The 19123-nt window shown below is 50.1% G+C and overlaps 1 protein-coding gene across 3 annotated transcripts in view; it reads left to right on the top strand.

Annotated features, from left to right (window-relative positions):
• The window catches only part of CCNJL (cyclin J like), a 58746-nt gene extending 43543 nt beyond the window's left edge, over positions 1 to 15203 (top strand). For 2 of the 3 annotated variants that reach the window (XM_007171440.2, XM_007171439.2), the window contains exons 4-6: positions 7979 to 8281; positions 9877 to 10036; positions 11549 to 13546. In XM_007171440.2, coding sequence (XP_007171502.1) covers positions 7979 to 8281; positions 9877 to 10036; positions 11549 to 11972 — 887 coding nt within the window. In that variant the 3' untranslated portion in view covers positions 11973 to 13546. Of the gene's footprint in view, positions 1 to 7978; positions 8282 to 9876; positions 10037 to 11548; positions 13547 to 15178 lie in introns of those variants that run through there. The other variant, XM_057540874.1, reaches the window with a different exon arrangement.
• Positions 15204 to 19123: the final 3920 nt, after the last annotated feature.

The raw sequence follows: 19123 nt of genomic DNA, 5'->3' as shown, positions 1-19123 counted from the left end.
TGCTAACCAGCTGGGACACCTGGGAAAGTCCCACCCCTAGGGGGAACACCCATCCGGGAAAGACCTTGGACCCCACACTGCCCTTGGCCTCCCTCTCTGTGAACCTTGGAACCACCAGCAGGAGGGTGGAATTCAAGGTCACAGTCCAGGGGAAGGAAGCTGGGGCCACTCTAGCGTCCTCTCTGGGGGTACCTCACAGCCCAGCCAGTGGAATTGGTGGAGCTGGGGGAGCCTTTGGTTGGACTTATTTCCACCCCTTTTTCAGAGCCTGTAAGAAAATGTCTGTAGCATCGGCTGCCAACTCTAGTTCGTGTCTACCCAACTAATAGGACTTTAGAAGAAAGATCACAGGTCCGGCGTGCAAGGAATAAATAACAATGTTCAGTAAATAATAGCAGCATCTGCTACCATTTATGGAGCGCTGCCTGTGCCCTGGGTCCTGTGCCAGTCACATACCTACTATATCCTTGAGCCCTCCCAACCACCCTTTGGGGTGTGGGTTTCCAAGTGATTGCCCAAAGTCATACAAGTCATAACAGCAGGATGGATGGAGAACTAGCACTTGAGCCTGAACTCAAAGTCCTTGGAGGGAAAAGGGGAGCATTCTTGCCTGTTTCCAGTCAGGACCTCCTCCAGAATCTGGGTTGTCCCTGGTAACAGGATGCTCAGCCCTCATTAAATATCCTCAGGACTAGCTGTAAATAAAGCTGGCCGGTTCTGCCCCACCTAATGGCCACTGCTCTCCCCTTCGATGAAGGAAGAATCTGAAGAAGGAAGAATTAGTATCAGAAAGGTCTCCACTCAGCCTGGCCCAGCCTGGGGACTACAGGGCCCAGTGCTTTCTCTCTCAAGTACTGGTGAAAAGCCCTTTCCCCCAGGGCTTTCTCTTTCCTCTTGGGTCCTCAGCTCCTGTACCTCCCAGCTCTTTTCTACAGTCAGCTCAGAAGATGTCAGGTCCACCTGGAGGGCCAGGCAGACATTGGGGCAGCTCTTTACCCTCTGACCTGCCTCCCTCCCTTCCCTTTATCATCAGCAGCCTACAGAGTAGGGCAGGGAGCTGCGGGAAGGGGGAGGGTAGCCATGGGGTCTCAATTCCTCATCAAATTTTGTTTCTTGTTCTCAGATGAAGGGCGGGGGGAGGACTTCAAATAGGAGAGAGGCCTTTCTTCAGAAAGAGCAGCTTTGACTGTTTTTAAAGGCATTGTACTTCTTTAGCAAAGAAGAATAGTTTTAATAGCTGTTGCATTAAAACCTGTTTCTCTTTAGCTGGGGAACTTTGGCCTCATGTCTGAGCCTAGGTTTAGCTCCTGAATGGGCAGCAGGTAATCCTGAATGAGTCTGTAAATGGGCATCTTGCCAGGCATGAGGGACTGTTGGGGGGATTAACTGGGACCTGTCTAGTAGAGAGTGGGCAGCGCTGGGCCTGGGCTTGAGAAACGGGCAACACTGGCTTTTTACAGACTCCCATTCTGTGCTGTTTATGTTTTTGTTTAAGAATTTTTCTAAAGGCAGTGTAAATGTGGATGAGCCTTAGAGCTGCATAATGCATTCATGGGGGTTCATTATAAGATTTTCTCTATTTTTTTTTGTATTTAAAAATTTTTCCAAAATAAAGAGTTTGGTTTTTGTTTTGTTTTGTTTTGTTTTTTAAGCAACTAAAAATACTGCTTCTCTTGACCCTACTTCAGAAAAGTCAGGAATCTGTTTGGTCTGTTTTAAGGCTTGATTGTCAGGACGGTAGGTAGAAGAAGAAAGAGCCAGTCTTTAGTCAATTCATAGAGACAGAAAGTAGAAAGGTGGTTATCAGGGGTTGGTGGAGGGAAACAGGGAGTTGTTTAATGGGTATAGAGTTTCAGTTTTGCAAGATGAAAAGAGTTCTGGAGATTGGTTACACAATAGTGTGAATGTACTTAATGCTCCTGAACAGTACAGTTAAAAACGGTTAAAATGGTACATTTTCTGTTATGTGCATTTTACTATAATTTCTTTAAATGCCATTTAAAAAAAGAGAGAGGAAAAAAAAAAAAGCCAGCGTGTGAGTGTCACTCCTGAGGCTTGCTGGCTTACGGTGTCTGGCCACTGTGGCCTAGTCTGCGGTTAAGAGTTTAGGTCACTTGGTGGCCTCACGGTCATCAGTCCACTAACTAACTCTGTGACCTGCCAAGTGTGGCTCAGGCTCTCTGTGCAGCAGCCCCTGGGCGTGTGGGAGCGACCAGTCAGCTGGTGTGCAGAGCATCCTCAGAGGCGTTGTTTGTATATTTCACCACTGCCACCAACACTACGGGCTCACGTGCATGTGGCTGGCCTCCCAGATTCAGGGTGAGTGCTTTGATAGGCTTAGGATTTTTTTTTTTTTAAACTTAGTATGTCGACAGTGCTCCCACTGTTCAAATTTGGGACAGTGTGAATATCCAAAAAGAAAAATGTAGATGAAACGGTAGAATTGTTAAAAATTCTTTTTTTCAACCCCAATGTAATAATTTATTCAGGAAAGGGTCCTCCGTGGATGCCAAACCACTGAGTTAAAGGCTGTTGGGAAACAGGATATTCACTTATTCTTTTTTTTTTTTTTTAATTTTTACTTATTATTTATTTATTATGTTTATTTTTGGCTGTGTTGGGTCTTTCGTTTCTGTGTGAGGGCTTTCTCCAGTTGCGGCGAGTGGGGGCCACTCTTCATCGCGGTGCGCGGGCCTGTCACTATCGCGGCCTCTCTTGTTGCGGAGCAGAGGCTCCAGACGCTCAGGCTCAGTAGTTGTGGCTCACGGGCCCAGTTGCTCCGCGGCATGTGGGATCTTCCCAGACCAGGGCTCGAACCCGTGTCCCCTGCATTGGCAGGCAGATTCTCAACCACTGCGCCACCAGGGAAGCCCTATTCACTTATTCTTGAGGTGTCACCTCACAGATGACTTATTAGTTTCACAGGAGAATGGTACCTTTAAAATGGAGAGATCTGGCGTCAGCACCTTAACCAAGCGATCAAATGTAGCATCACTATTGCTGGGACAAATTGATGTTGTATAATTCCTGATGTGATCTGTTAAGAGGGACAAAACGTCACCTCTGTAGTTTTCTTGCTCAAACCGTTTGATCATGAGGAAACAATCAGGGAAGCCAGAATACGGGACATTGTACAGCTGGCCTGGATTCATCCAAAGAGTCCATGTCATGAAAAACAAACAAAGAATGGGACCAAAGAGATGTAACAGACACCATGTGTAGCCTTTTGGATCTGGATCAAAAAAACAGAGGTTATAATGGCATTTTTGGGACCCTTGGGGGAAGTCAAATATGGATTGAATGTTAGAAAATGTTAACTACATTAATGCTGGTGTTCTTGCAATTAGGTAGGAAAATGACCTCAGGGATGGATGCTGAAATATCCAGGGGTGGCATGTCATGCCTGCAACTTAATTAAAAAATGGTCCAGCAAAACCAATATTTATATACCACACACACACACACACACACACACACACACACACACACACACAGCAATTGTTTGGCTCCGTGTCAGCTGTTGGTGAATCTGGGGAAGGGTCATCTGGGTTCATTGTTCAGTTCTTTCTTCTTTGCTGTGGATTTGAAACTTTTCCAAATAAAAAGTACATCAAACAAGTTGAAGACAGTCTGTGGCTCTTGTCTGACTTGGAAAGACTCGGACTTCTGTCCCCCGCCCCTCCCGGGGGACCTGCCTAGAGACTCCCAGGCATCTGTTGTCTGTGCCATTTGTCAATAAGGAGCAAGCAGCTGAGTGGCGGTGCTCGGTGGTGGCGGGCTGGGGACAAAGGGCTGCCCGGCTCACGGTCACGGGAGGAGGGGAGGAAACGTCTGCCCGGCACGTGCAACACCAGGAAACTCATAAAATCTTTGCTGGCTGTGAAATGTGTTGTTCGCTAAGAGCAGGGGCTGCGAGGTCACTCCTAGGTGTGGAGCTGAGTGCTTGCGTGAGCTTTTTCTCTGAGCCTCTGGGGCTCCGAACAGAACCTGGCTGGGAGGATCTGGTGTGTGTCCAGCACAAAGCCTGGTGCCCGGCCCAGCGTGGGAGCTCTGTCCATTTCTGTGTGCTGGGTACTTCTTACAGCACCTTGCATCCTGCATAGCCATGCTTTCTCCGTGTGGGGCGAATTCCTAGAGAAGAAATGAACAGCCTGTGGAGTTCAGTGCTTTTAGGGCCAGGGTCAACTTGTCGAGGATTCAGACCCAGCTCTGCCCTGCTCTGCAGTGCGGTGGGTCCCCAGGTAGCCTCCCCAGTGTGGGGAGCCGAGGGAGCAGGTGAATCAGATTCCTCAGTAATCCATGGTCCCTTCCATTTGAGGGTGATCCTTTCTGGGCCTGGTGGCTGGGGAAAAGGCAGAACTCTGAAAGGTTTGAAAAGCACTGAGGGCAGGGAGAAATTAATCTGATTGAGCACATGTGCCTGTCGGAATAGATTGCTGGCTGCCAGCAAGACCGTGGAAGGGTCTTGGTGCCACTGCTGGCACGATGCAATAGCGATGCTACATTTGATCGCTTGGTTAAGGTGCTGACACCAGATCTCTCCATTTTAAAGGCACCAGATGTAAAGGTTTCTGCCAGAGCCGTGACCTTCACCATGCCACCCTCTGCTCTGGGAAGAAAAGAGCTCTAGCTATTGAGTGCCTGCCAACAGCATTGGCTCAGGTCAGCCCAAGGTTCAGGGAAACCTTGACAATTTTGCAAGAAAAATATTGTTTTCTTTCTTTTTCATTTGCATAAAGAACAAGTGAATTGTTGGAGAAAAAAATAGCCGATACAGATAATCAGAGAGCATCAGAGAACAATTCAGGTGGCCTACAATTCAGCTATCCAGAGAGAACCATTCATTCTCTCAACAGATAGGCATCGGGCATCTACTGTGTGCCGGGGACTGTGCTGGCACCTCGGGGCACACCTTCGAATACGCGGGACATGGTTCCCATCCTTCTGGGGCTCACACTTGCTAGTGACCTATTCATGGTCAGGTGCTGGCCACTGATACTCCTATTTGAGATGAAACAATCTGAGTGTGAGAAGTGCGTTGATGGCACCGAGGGGCCTCTGAACTGAGCTCTGGAGGACACATGATAAGGGGGTGAGGGGATGAGCACACCCGCTGGAGGAGGGGCCAGATTCCAAGTGTGGCTGGACCCAGCGCTTGGGGAGGGTGAGGGGCCCTGAGGCTGCGGAAGGCAGCAAGGCCTGGTCAGCAGGGTCCCCCCTGCCCGGGACTTCGGCATTCAAGAGCCTCTTCCCCTTGGGGAAGGGGCAGCACTGTCCTCACCTTTTCCTGCCCGAGTTGCCCTGGTACAAGGCAAGGGAGTAAGGTGTGTGCTCTGCCGGCGGGGCCGTGGGTGGGGCTCGGGAAGGAGATGAGGCTGGGTTGCTTTGCTGCAAGCCGCTTCGGGACCGGTCAGCATCGTCTCTGCTCCCCCGTGGCAAGCACCAGAGCTTCACGTCACCACCTCTGCCCACCCAGTGGACTGTTGCCTGGCTCCCCGAGAAGAAGGATGCAGGCCTCCCAGAGTCAGTGTTTCATTTCTCGTGATGTCTTTTGAGGCCTTAGTGAGGAATGTCTTGTATCTGCTGCAGGGCCGCCGGCCTGAAGTGGTTACGCCCTTATCTCTCAGCGAGCCTGAGCGTCTGCTGAGAACTGGGTTGGGGGCGCTGGCAGTTGAGCCCAGGTGTGTGGATGATTTGTTGGCTGTTCCCTTCATCGGCACAGATGTGTGCTCGGAGCTCAACTTGGTCGCCCACTGCCTCTTCCGACACCTGCTCCCGCAGCTGTCCTGCACCCAGTGAGGTCAGGCTTGGAGGCCAAGGCGACCAGACCAAGGCCGCCACCATCCGATGTGGGCATCGGGCAGCACGTGGGGACCATGGTCAGGGAAGGTTTCCAGGGGGCAGTGGCTTTGAGGTGAAGGACCGGGTGAGCTTGGTGGAGTGAAGAGGGGATGGGGAAGGGTGCTCTGGGCAGAGGGGCTGTGCAGACGAAGGCTCGTAGGCAAGGAGGGCACGGTGCCTGCAGAGAACTTCCGTGGCCGAGGCTACAGCCAGGTGTGCGTGGTTCCCCCGAGTGAGGGTGTGGGGGCTGCACGCCCCCTGCCTGCGGAGCCCCCCACAGCAGAGGCTGCCACTAGGGCCCTCCACAACTGATGACTGCCAGGGGGACAGTGCTACGGAAATCCTCGGTTCCCTTGACCCTTGAGTGGGATAACCCCAGGCTTGTGTTTTATTTCTGTGTGTTTGTATCTAGCTTCATGCGGATTTATTTCCTGCAGATTATTTCCAGGACCTTCCAGTATGAGGTCATTGTTTCTTCAGTACTTCCCAGGCTGTGTGACATGTCTGTCTGCGGGGTTTCGCATCTTTTTGCCACTGTGCATTGATATGAATGTATTCCAGTTGTCTGTTCCTGAAAAACAAATCACCCCAAAACTAAGTGATTTAAAACAACAACGATGTGGGTCGCTTGGTGGTTCCTGTGCTGGTATTACCTGGACTCCTTCATACAGTTGCTGGAGGATCCGCTGGCCTGGAGGGTCCAGGGTGGCCTCATTCACGTGTGTGAGAGTCGGTGCTGGCTGGGCTGTTGCCTGGGCATCTTGGTTCTCCTCCTTGTGGCCTCTTCACCTCCAGTAGGCTAGACTTGCTTCCTTGCACAGAGGTCTGGGAATGGCACTCCAGGCGGGACAAAGGCAGAAGATGCAAGGCCTCTTAAAGCCTCGCTTTGGAAGTCACATGACGCCACTTTTTTTGTTTTCCAGTTTTATTGAGATACAGTTGGCAGACTGCATTAGTTTAAGGTGTACAGTGGTTTGATGTATGCATATATTGTGAAATGATCACCACAATAAGTTAACATCCATAATCTCACATAGTTAGACTTTTTTTTCTTGCAATGAGAACTTTTAAGATCTACTCTTTTAGCAACTTTCAAATATGCAATATGGTTAAGTATAGTCAGTATGCCCGACGTTGCATCCCCAGGACCAATTTATCTTATAACTGGACGTTTGTCCCTTCTGACCATCTTCACATCCCTCACCCCCCACCTCTGGCAACCACCAATCTGCTCTCTGTATCTGAGTTTGTTTTTTTAAGATTCCACATGTAAGAGATATCATAACAGTATTTGTCTTTCTCTGACTCTCTCATTATTCACTTAACATAATGCCCTCAAGGTCCATCCATGTTGTCCTAAATGGCAGGATTTCCTTCTTTTGTGGCTGAATAATATCCCATTGTATATAAATACTATATTTTCTTATCCATTCGTCTGAAAGGGGACCCTTAGGTTGTCTTGGCTGTCGTGAATAATGCTGCAGTGAACATAGGGGTGCAGAAACCTCTTCAAGGTCAAGTGCCGTTTTGGCTTTTGTCCCTTTCCTGTCTTCTCCTACTTACAGATCTTTCCTAGGCTCACATCCCAAGCAAACTGTGTCTGGGGGAATCCAAACTAAGAACCCATTGACAGAGTTTAAACTCAGTATTGAAGACACTGGGGAGCCACTGAAGGACTTTTCCACGTCTGGAGGGACAGGGCCAGATTTGCAAGGTCACCGTGACAATGGCCCCCTGACCAGTCCTGAGGCTGAATTAGTGAGGACCAGATGGGAGGGCCACCTTACTCCCCAGGCCCTTGCTGCTGTTGCTAACTGCTGTTGAGCACCGTCTGTGATCCTCATGCTGGTCTGAACATTTGGTGTGAGGTTTCCCATTGAATCTAACAAAAGCTTTAGGATGTATAAGTTCCATTTTACATGTGAAAGAACTGAGGCACAGAGAGGGTGAGACACCTTTCCATGACCACACAGCACAGCTGGAAGTGATGGCCCGGGGATTTGAGCCCAGGTGTGACAGATCTGGAATGTGTGCCTTTGGGCTTGCTCTCCTCCCTGCCAGCACCGTCCAGGTACTTTAAGGTGGGCTTTTACAGCAAGTGTTGTAAAAGTCCCAGTAACCTCTGCTTCTCCCTCAGGTAAGTTCGAGGATAGGGAAGACCACGTCCCCAAGCTGGAGCAGATAAACAGCACGAGGATCCTGAGCAGCCAGAACTTCTCCCTTACCAAGAAGGAGCTGTTGAGCACGGAGCTGCTGCTGCTGGAGGCCTTCAGCTGGAACCTCTGCCTGCCCACACCCGCCCACTTCCTTGACTACTACCTCCTGGCCTCCGTCAGCCAGAAGGACCACCACTGCCACAGCTGGCCCACCACCTGCCCCCGCAAGACCAAAGAGTGCCTCAAGGAGTACGCCCACTACTTCCTAGAGGTCACCCTGCAAGGTGGGGCTGATGTCAGGGCCTGTCCGCCCTTCCCCACCCACCCAGGGGGGCCGGGGTCAGGGGCCCTGAGAGGCCTGCCCCAGGGAGTCCTTGCTGATGGGGGCCCATCCACCCAAATCACCAGATCACTCCACTTGGCAGGGATCAGCAGAGAAGGAGCGACGATTCGACCATGTGTGTGTTAGCAGTAACGTGTAGAAGAGAAGCAGCAGCTTGTATGCAGGCAGCTGGTAGCCTGTCTACTCATCACCTGGTAGTTTTTCATACACTAATCTGGAGCACAATGCAAATCCACAAGTAGGTCACTCCGGAAGAGCTATCATCATACAGGTAGGGTGGGAGAGAGGATTATGTTTACATCTGCTTTAGCAGTAAACTTTTACCCTGTTTGGGGACTTTTATTTGAAGTGTCTAAAGATCTAGGTATTAAGTACAACACTAGGTCAGAAAATACCGTTGATACAACCACGTGATAACCCACTGCAAACCAAATAGCAATAATATCAGTAACAACATCAACAATTGTGATATCAAGCATTAAATGAGCACTTACTATATACCAGGCACCTTATTTTAGTGCTCTGCATGCATTATCTCATTTGAACCTCACAGCGACTTCACATGAAAATCATTTGTGCTATTCTCATTTTACGAATCAGTTTCCTTAGTTGATACTCAAGACATGAAGTAACTTACCCAAGGCCATTGCTGGAATTTGAACCTGGGGAGTCTGACTCTGACTGTGTCTGTAACCATACCACCCTGGCTAATTCATACTTTAACAGGCAAATGTTGAAATCATTGAAAGTCATAAACAGTTTAAGACAGCATAATAATGCGCTGATAACCAACTGTTCTTCATGAGAATTGTGGGAATTTCAACAGTTTGCCTTTGCACATAAGTAGTACCAGCTTTGCCATGTTGCCAGATATCAAAGTAGGACGTTAAGAATTCTCAGATCATCTCCCAGTGTGTACATGTACCAAAACATCACGCTGTACACCGTAAATATGTACAGGTTTTATTTGTCAATTATACATCAGTAAAGCCGGGGGGTGGGGAGGATTCCCCAGTAAACATAAGTCAAGTTCCAATTTTAGTTAAGAATATCAAACACTTACAGGCATTCATTCATTTGTTAGTTCTTTCAACAGATTGTTAGTGAGTGCCTACTGAGGGCCAGGCTTTGTTACTAAGTAGCCTTCAGTCATAACCTCAAAAAGAAGCCTTTGAAACAGTGTGTCGGTCACCCCTAACAGCCAAAGGAAGGAACAGATGTTTGGCAGTTCTGCTTGTAGCCCATCAGCAAGCCCATTGCAGCCCCTGGAAGCCAGGGATGGTATTTTGAAAACTGCTGCTCTAGGCTGACATAAGAAATCCCAGACTGAGAGAGCCAAGGTGTTTTAAGATTCAAGAATGGAAATTCATGCTGTTTTAATTTTTCATCGTGTGTGTGTGTGTGTGTGTGTGTGTGTGTGGGAGCAGTGAACAACCTTGGACCTAATCATTTGTCTACCAGTTCCTGGGGAGCACAAGGCAGGACTCCAGGACCAGGCTTTCTGATGCTGACTCTTTCTCCGTGATTCTCTTTCAGATCATATTTTCTACAAATTCCAGCCTTCTGTGGTGGCCGCAGCCTGCGTTGGGGCCTCTAGGATTTGCCTTCAGCTTTCTCCCTACTGGACCAGAGACCTGCAGAGGATCTCAAACTACTCCCTGGAACATCTCAGCACATGCATCGAAATCCTGCTGGTGTAAGTTCCTCTCCTGATCCTTTGTGTTTCGGAAATACTGAAGTTCCACTGGCTCATAATCGCCATTTCAGGCGATTTCCTGGAGGCTTATGGTGGGCTGGTGGCTCACGGAAAGTGGGCCGTGGTGACTCCTGACAGAATTGGGATTTGGGGAGTTGGTCCTTCCTATTTTGAGTAGCTTTGGGTTTGCAATTTTTAGGTCAAGAGTGCAGCAGAAGAAGGGCTCTGTGCACATCTTTCTGAGTGTCTGAGCTCTTTGACCCAGTGTATCAGTCAGTCTTCTGGGTGATTATATTGAGACACTCTCATTATGAGCTGCTTTTCTCAGACATGGCCACAAAGCTGACTCTTAGCCAGCTACGCCCAGAGTGGCTTCACGTAAGAGGCCACAGCCTCCTTGCAAGGGTCCTGGGAATCTTGGGGAGGAAGTGTTTCAGAGAGGATGCTTTTAAAGGCGTCATAGAACACCCTGAAACTGATATCGGAAGCAAAAGAGCTCAGTAGTGACTGCAGGGAGGAGGACAGAGAGGACAGAAAGCCCTCGCCTGGCTGCACCTGGTCTCTCTTCCACCCAACGGCTGATGGCATCCCCTGGATGCTGGCCCCACTGACCACGGGGCCAGGCCCCTGAAGAGCCGCCTCTCAGCCTCCTGGTGCAGCTGCCTTTGTCCCATTCCTCTGGAATCAGTCCTGCTCCCTAACCCTTATTTTAGAATCTGTGCCTTTTAGAAGGTGCCCAAAGCCGGAGAACACGGTCTAGCCTGAGTGAGGATGGGCGCCCCTGGATACTGAGCCACCAGCCCTGCCTCTTCCGCAAGGCTGTCCCTCTGGGGTAGCTCCCTGCTCAGACCTGCTGCAGCCTCCACCTGTTCCTTTCTTACCGAAGCCTCTAATTGATTTGTTTTCCCAAAAAGATTTACTACGGGAAGCTTTTTTTTTTTTTTTTTGAGATGGCAAAAAACCTGTTCCATCCCCCTTTTCAGATGGAGACACTTAGGTCCCCGGGGACAACCTGCTTGAAATCTGCTAGCTTAGCCGAGGATGGAGCTGGCTGGAAGTGCCTTGAAGGCAGAGGTTGTGCTCACCTAAGCTCCGGGAGCTCTGCCCTCTCAGGGCAGGCGCTGTGCCCAGCGCGGGGATGCAGTGATGAGCAAAAGCAGATGGGTGCTCCCTCTCGAAGCTCGAACTCTGCACGAGGGACCAGGTAGTGAGCGGAAGTTATCACCTGCGGTGTTGACCGCCAAGGTGGGGCAGTGCAGAGGGGCTGCGGGGACAGCTAGGCTAGTCTTGAGGGGTCAGAAGAGGGTTTTTGTAGGAAGCAGATGCAAGCTGAGATCTGAGGCCTGAGGTTAGTCAGAGGACAGCTGAGGCAGTGCTTCAGGCAGTGAGCCCAGGCTGGGAGAGGCCCAGCAGTCACAGCACATGGGTCTCCTGGCATCCCCCTCAGCAAGGCAGGTGTCTGGTGCTGGAGCCTCTGACCTCCCAAGTCTCACCCAAGTGCTTTCCTTTCAGAGCTTACGACAACATCCTCAAGGATGCCGTCGCGGTCAAGAGCCAGGCCTTGGCGATGGTGCCCGGCACGCCCCCAGCCCCCACCCAGGTGCTGTTCCAGCCACCCGCCTACCCCGGCCTCGGCCAGCCGACAGCGATGGCCCTGGCCCAGTTCCAGACCCCTGTGCAGGACCTGTGCGTGGCCTATCGGGACTCGCTGCAGGCCCACCACTCGGGGACCCTGCTCTCAGGGGGCAGCGGCTCATCCCTCCATGCCCTGTACCCCACCCTCCAGCCCCTGGACGTGTGTCCCGTGCCGCTGCCCGCGTCCCTCAGCATGCACATGGCCATTGCAGCTGAGCCCAGACACTGCCTCGCCGCCACCTACGGGAGCAGCTACTTCAGCGGGAGCCATGCATTCCCTGCGGGCTGTTTCGACAGATAGGGCACCTTTAGCCACGCAGGGAGGCCTTGGAGATCTGGGCAGAGGAAGAGGGCGCTGACGAAGGGAGCTCAGCCCAGTGAGGCGCCTGGGAGGCTGTCCCCGCAGAGCCTCAGGACCCTTGAACGGAGAGGGTGCATGCTCTTTTTAAATAAAACCGACCCAGGGCAAAACAGGCAGTGACATACCTCACCCAAGAGCATTGCTCTGGAAAACGTCTTCCACGTGTGGCTGGGATGCAAGGGGACGGCTCGGTGGCCACCCCCTGGAGAGGGGCCCAGCAGGTCGAGAAAGACCTGGGAAGAGGCCAGGAGACTGGGGACTGGATGCAGACCAGCAGTTCACGAGCATGTCCAGGTTTTAGCATCAAAGACTCCTTTATTCTTTGCCGACGGCAGCTACACCACTGAAAAGGGGGCAGCCTCATGTGTCTCCAGACCCCCGGTAGATGCTCTCTGGGGTGCTTTTCTTCCCCTGGCTCCATCCACAGGGGCCTGTGTGTGTGTTCATGCCCGAGCGTCTGCCTTCCGAGGCACAGTGGGCAGCTGTCTTGTTGCTTTGTCGTGGAACCTAAAACCCTCTTCAGCCTTCTAGATATTTCACATGCTGCTGCTTCCCGAAGTGACCTAGCTTTCTGTTCAGTAAGATGTCTTGTTTACATGCTGTATCAGGGATTTTGTGATACTTGAAAAGTCCTTAGGAGAAAAATGATGGTGATCGCCACACTGCCTGTCCCACGCGAGGGCTGTAGGTTTTTAACCCGGCTTGGGGCAGACCTGTGGTAAACCACAGAGCTCCCTTTGCGAAAGCGTATGGTTGGGGAGAACCACTTTCCAGACCTCTTGGTTCCGGAAGATTCCACATCTTGGATGCTCTGCTCACCTGTAGAACTTCGATAACCACCCAGAGGAGAAAGGTTGTTGAAAAGTAGACAAAGATTTAAACCCAGCACCGCTCACCTCCTTCCACCGCATGCATCTCCTGCTTGAGGTTAAACCCAGCCTCGGCCTCAAGTTTGGCTCAGAGCAGAGGCTCATGATGTGGGATGTATGCCTGATGCCAACTGGCTTTGGGGATTTGAGGGCGTGCAGGGTCTGTTTCACGACTGACAGCCAGTGACAGGATGGATCAAAAGCCAGTATTTGGGTCTCTGCAGTGAGAGGGCTCTCAGGAAGACTCTTGGAAGCATGTGCAATATGTTTTTATTCTGACTCACGGCTTGTGCTCAGCGTGTTTTATTTTTTGGTTGGTTTAGGGTTAGAGGTCACATTATTCACCCCCTAGGACTGGGAGGTGCAGAGAACCACGAAAGCGGTTTTGGGTTTGTTTTTTTTTAAGAAGAACCCATCTTAGTTTTCTTGACTTGGTTGCCAGTCTAGGAGACTGGCAGGGGGACTGCCAGGGGTCGAATCTGAAGGCGGTTTTCAGAGCAGATGGGAGCCTCAGCATGGAAGCTGAGTAAAGAAGCGCCTGGACGCGGGCGGCGCGGGGCCGCTTTGTCACACTAGCATAGATAGGAAAGTGCACATTCATTTGTTGTTTTCTCTTTTTCTTTTGCCAACCTCCTTCTATTTATGTGCAACTGGTTTGGATTCCAAGTTACTGTGTTTGTCTTGTCTGGGGCTGGGTGCTTGGGAGGGTCCGTCCGTCCGTGCCGTCACCCCCCCAGTAGAACCTCACAGCCAGCCCAGCCCCTAAAAAAAGTGGTCCCGCAATAAACACATCACCTGCTCGTGGCCTCTCTCTGGGTTCTCTTCCTGGCCTTCTCTCAGCCAGCCCTTCCTCCCTCTCCCACATCAGCCTCTGGGGATGGGCACCCACACTGGTGCCAAGAGGTTGTGGGCTTGGGTGACAGCAAGACGGGCTCCTGCCCTCGGAGCTGGAGCTGGGCCTCCCTGGGACATGGGCTGGGCAGCAGGAGTGAGTGAGGCTTGACATCCCAGCTCTGAATCGGGTGGGGTTCTCCAGAAAAACAGAACCCATTATGGAGGTAGTGAGAGCGATTTACTTTAAGGAAATAGGCTAAACATCGCAAATGCCTGGATTAGGGTCAGGGTTACGGTTCCACTTCCTCATACCCTCTGGGTTCAAAGTCCATCTCTCCAAAGCCATCTATTCTGTCATCTGAATGCTCCTCTCTCTTAATCCCTTATATCAGTGATTCTCAGCAGGGCTCATTTGTGCCCTCCAGGGGACTTTTGGCAATGTCTGGACATATTTTTGGTCGTCACAATTGGGACGTGGTTGGCATTCAGTGGGTAGAAGCCAGGAATGTTGCTCAACATCCTACAATGCACAGGACAGCCCTCACACTAAAGGATGGACTGGTCCCAAACGACCGCCGTGCCGTGGTTGAAAAACCTCAGCCCACAAGGTCACCTTCCAAAGAGGTCTCTGGCATCCCCCAGGTCTCTTTCCTTACCCCTTTTGTTTTCATCATAGCTGTTAAATCATCTGGAATGATCTTGTTAGTTTGTTTACTGGGTTTGATGGCTGTGCCCTAAACCACCTGCAGCCAATAGAATATATAGCTGCCTGGTGATCGTGGCACTAATCACCCAGCTGACGTTTATTAAGCGTTTGCTGTTTATAAAGCACTCTGCTAAGGAATTTGCTCATATTATTTCCTATAATCATCCTAGTAACCCTACAAGGCAGCTGTACCTTACAGATCAGAAAACAGGGCCACAGAGAAGTTCTTTGCCTAAAGACAGTGTGGTGAAGGAAGGAGGCACAGTTCAAACCCAGGCAGCCTGGAGCTGCCCCGCCGCCCTGAGATGCCTCAGTCGAGTTTTGAATAAGTGCAAGGCTCCAGCTGGCCATCCTGCTCACCTGGTGAAGAAGACATGACAGAATAATGGATATGGGTTCGCAGAAGAGTGGCCAGGCATTCGTGCTGCTGATTGACGGGGTCGAGGGGGTTCTCAGTGTGCTCAGCAGCAGACAAGAGTATAGAAACATAGCTTTTGCACAGCTGCCACAGGCTAACGTGATTTACGGCTCCGTCTGCCTGCCCCCAACAGGCTCTGATGTGGGAGGGGTTCCCCCAGCCCCATCTGTGAAGGTGAAGACCTGGGACCAGGCTTGGGGCTTCCCCAGAGCATCCCCTGGGAGGGACCCCACCTCTGGGCTGCCTCTGGTCATCCCTGGCACCAAGTTCCTGGGAAAGAATCTTACCAACCTCATTAACCTCATTCTCTGTTCCTCAGGGAAGCCATTTGTGACGAATTTCAGCAGAAAGGCCATAGCGTTTGGCAGGCGTCTCAAATCCAAAGGCCCACCAGGACCAGGCAGGTAACATAGTGAGTGAATCAGCTGGATGACTGAGACAGCATGAGGTGATGGGGACTGATGAAGCCAGTGTGTCCCCTGTAGGGGGTGTGGCTTCTGTTCAGCTCTGGCTAATTACAGCCTTTCAGGGATGTAAGCCTTATGTTGCCACAACTTCAGATTTTCAGAGAAACTGGAAATCTGCACTTGCTAGGAAACCTAATTTTTCGTGATTTAAAAAAAAATTTTTTTTAATTGCAATGCAATAGAAAACCAATAAAACACACTGCAGGTTAAGGTGGTTCTTAGGCTGGAAGCTTACAGCTTCTAGCGTACGGACAAGAATGTTAGTCCGAGAGGTGGAAGGTGCGAGTCTGTCTGCTCTTAGCTAGATGACCTTGAGAAAAGCTTCTTCTCCACTCTGAACTTGTCTTCTCATTTGTAAGGTGAGAAAGCTGTCAGCCTGGGCTGCACTTCAGGTTTATGATAAGAAAGCATGGAATATGGGGCATCATTATTCAGCAGTGAGTTCTGTGACAAATATCGTAGATGAGTGGCCCTCTCCCTTTTGAGGAGGGGCCCAGATGAGCCCCAGAGCTTCACCGCCCCCCATCCCAGCTCTAGCTTTAAAGGAGAAAGAACTCAAGTGGTCAGCCATCTGCTGGCCCAGCTCAGACCAATGTTTCAGGCCCTGCCCTTACCAGAGCCACAGCAGGCAGTATATACTGGAGTCAGACCTTCTGCTACTCCCTAGCTGTGTGGACGAGGGCCGGTCAGTCCCCTGTTCTAGATCTCAGTTTTTTCATCTGCAAAATGGGAGGGTTGGGACTGGAATGGTCTCCAAGGTCACAGCTGGCTGGGGAGCACTTCAGAACAGTGACATCTCCCTGGTCTTCGTACCCAAAGTGTCCTGTTCCGCAGGTCTGCAGTGGGGCCTGGGCTATCCTTTTAATAGGACCCCCCAGGAGATGCACATGCACAGCCAGGTTTGGCCACATCTCTCTGCTCTAGAAGCTCTGACCTAGTGTGTTCCCAGTCACGCCCGTAGAACCTCCAAGAAGGGCCCTGTTTAGTGAGCACTTACTGTGTTCCACGCCCTGTACTTGACACTTTCCTCATGGTCTCTTATTTCCCCTGCTCTTCTTTTGTCCTCATGACAACATCATTATCACCATTTTCCAGAAGACGATACTGAGGTTCAGAGAGGCCCAAGGTCTCACCATGGGCAAGCAGTGTGGACTCAGTTTTGCACTTAGATATGCCGGACTGAGGAGCCTGGTGGCCTCCTCATTGCCCCCCCCCAGAGGAAACACACACCCACACCATGGCCCAATCACTTGGGATTTCACTGCTCACCCCCCTGCCCCACCCCCAGCATACAGACACCTCTTGGTATCCTTGGGGGCCACAGGTGTGTGGTGCAACGCCACCTAGTGGTAGTCTTTAAAGATGCTTTGAGAAGCCCCCATTTCACCAGATGAGCTTGGCAGGAGGGAAATGGTTGCTAGAGATGATTTCCAAGGGTCAGGGTGAAGGGCACCTGAACTGAGCAGGGAGTCGCTACCGCACCTTGAACGGCACAGCAAAATGGTGAAGCACCTCTAACTTTATGGAGGCCACTAGCGTGGATTTTTACCTTTTACCCTTGCAACTCCTCTGTCACCCGGGAAGGGAAGGTCTTATTAGCCTATTTTACACATGGACAAGACAAGATGCCAAGAAATACTGCAGCGTGCCCATGTGCCTTACAGGTGAGTGGAGGGGGCACTCCTAACGCTTTCATCACACTGGCTTGAGAATGACAGTGCTGATAACGGAGATGATGGTGGTCGCGGTCGCAGTGGCTAGTATTTAATTTGTAACATGACGACTCTATTAGGTAAGTGCAGTTGTTTTCCCCACTGACAAGGTAGGAAACTGAGGCTCAGAGAAATGGATGAACTTACCCCAAGGTGACACAGCTTCTAGGTGGTAGAAGAGGGATTTGAGCCCTGGCAATGTGACTCCAGAGTCGAAGCTCTTAACCACTGTCCCTTCTACTGGCTGAGGAAGCCTCTTTTCCAAGATGCCAGCAACATGGACACTTCACCCCATCTCATCTTACTCCACTTACCCCCATAAGCTGGAATGAGAAACTGTAGCCTCCATCAGCCAGTGATGCCCAGCCCTTCATTAATCTGCTGTGTGACCTTAGACAAATTTCTTCCCCTCTCTGAGCCTTGGTTTCTATATCTGTGGAATACAGAGTTTAAACTAGTTGAGCTCTGAGGTCCTTCTATTCCATGAATCTGTGACTCTGTAACACTGGCTGCAGTGTTTGAATTTGTCCTTGAATCGGTTACCAAAGTATAAACAATCTCTCTTCCCCCTCAGCTCTTTCTTTTCTACTCTTCTCCCTTCCTTCTCTCTCTCTCAGTTTTCAGCCTAATTATGGTTACCTCTCTGTTATTTAGAGACTTATTATCCAAGCTCATTATGAGTAATTATTCAGTCTGGAGGGGAAACAGCAACACTGCTAGTTTAATTTAATGCTTACCTAGTTCACTTAATTAGCAATAAGTCTTGGCAAAATGATGGAATTCACAGGGTCCTGGCTTGGTGGGTGGGTGCGGGAGGCTGAGTGCTGTCCTTGGAAAGCAACAAGTTTCAGGGCACAACGTGGGGGGAGGCGAGGACTGAGCTGCCAGTGAGTTGGGCTGTGCTGTCTGTCCAAGCTGAGGCTGGCCCCTGAGAGTGAAAGGCCGTAGATTACACAGGTTACAAGGACCTGAGGTCAGGTAGCACTCATTAAGCACCTGCTGTGTGCCAGACCCTTCACAAGGTGTCGGGCAAACCTTATTTCTAATACCCCATAGGTGGGACTTGTGTATTCAAGATAATTTAGATCATTCAACTCTCTTCGTAGTATATGTTTCTGGTATACAGTATTATAATTCAACTTTGCAGTATATTTGTATACTTAGTATATTTGTATATACTTTGCAGTATATTTGTATGTGCTGAAAAGTGATCACCACCGCAAGTTTAGGTACCATCCATGACCACCATACAGTTGACCCCCTTAACCATTTCACCCACCCCCTGCTAACCTCCTTCCCTTCTGGTAATCACTAATCTGTTCTCTGCATCTATGAGTTTGTTTTGTTTTATTTTGAAATCATTCGATATTTGTCTTTCTCCATCTGACTTATTTCACGTAACATAATACCTTCAAGGTCCATCTGTGTTGTCACAAATGGCAGGATTTCATTCTTTTTTTATGGGTGAATAGTATTCCAGTTGTGTGTGTGTGTGTGTGTGTGTGTGTGAGAGAGAGAGAGAGACATCTTCTTTATCCATTCATCCACTGATGGACACTTAGATAATTCAACTCTTATAGTGAGTGCATTCTTCTCTTTTCAAGGAGTCCTGCAGGATTTTTGATTAGGGAAGGAGAGAGTTTCCCATTTGATACTACTGGCTCTTGTAAGGTTCTTACCCTTTTCACTAAGGGGGGCCTCAGAGTCATGGCTTTGGCAGCAGAATCCAGCTAGAAGTCAACATTGTCCAGCTTTGACTTTTTTTAATAGTCTTAGTCTATTTATGGGAAATGATGTTGGCTTTCCATGTATAGAAGTGATATAAAGTTTCCATTGTAGTAAAAATAAGTGAGTTGCCATAGAGAAAAATATGGGGTAAAAAGAAGTCAGGGTGGGGACTTCCCTGGCTGTCCAGTGGTTAAGACTCCATGCTTCCACTGCAGGGGACACAGGTTTGATCTCTGGTCAGGAACTAAAGATTCTGCATGCTGCATGGCGTGGCCAAAAAAAGTAATAAAATAGAAGTTAGGGTGGTACCCAGATGGAGAACACTTCCAAGGAGAGAGGAGAATGAAAAAAAGCCCA

Source organism: Balaenoptera acutorostrata, chromosome 2 (genome assembly GCF_949987535.1).
Source record: "Balaenoptera acutorostrata chromosome 2, mBalAcu1.1, whole genome shotgun sequence".
NCBI lineage: Eukaryota > Metazoa > Chordata > Mammalia > Artiodactyla > Balaenopteridae > Balaenoptera > Balaenoptera acutorostrata.
The sequence above is the reverse complement of the archived record's forward strand: the minus strand, read 5'-3'. Positions and strand labels throughout refer to the sequence as shown.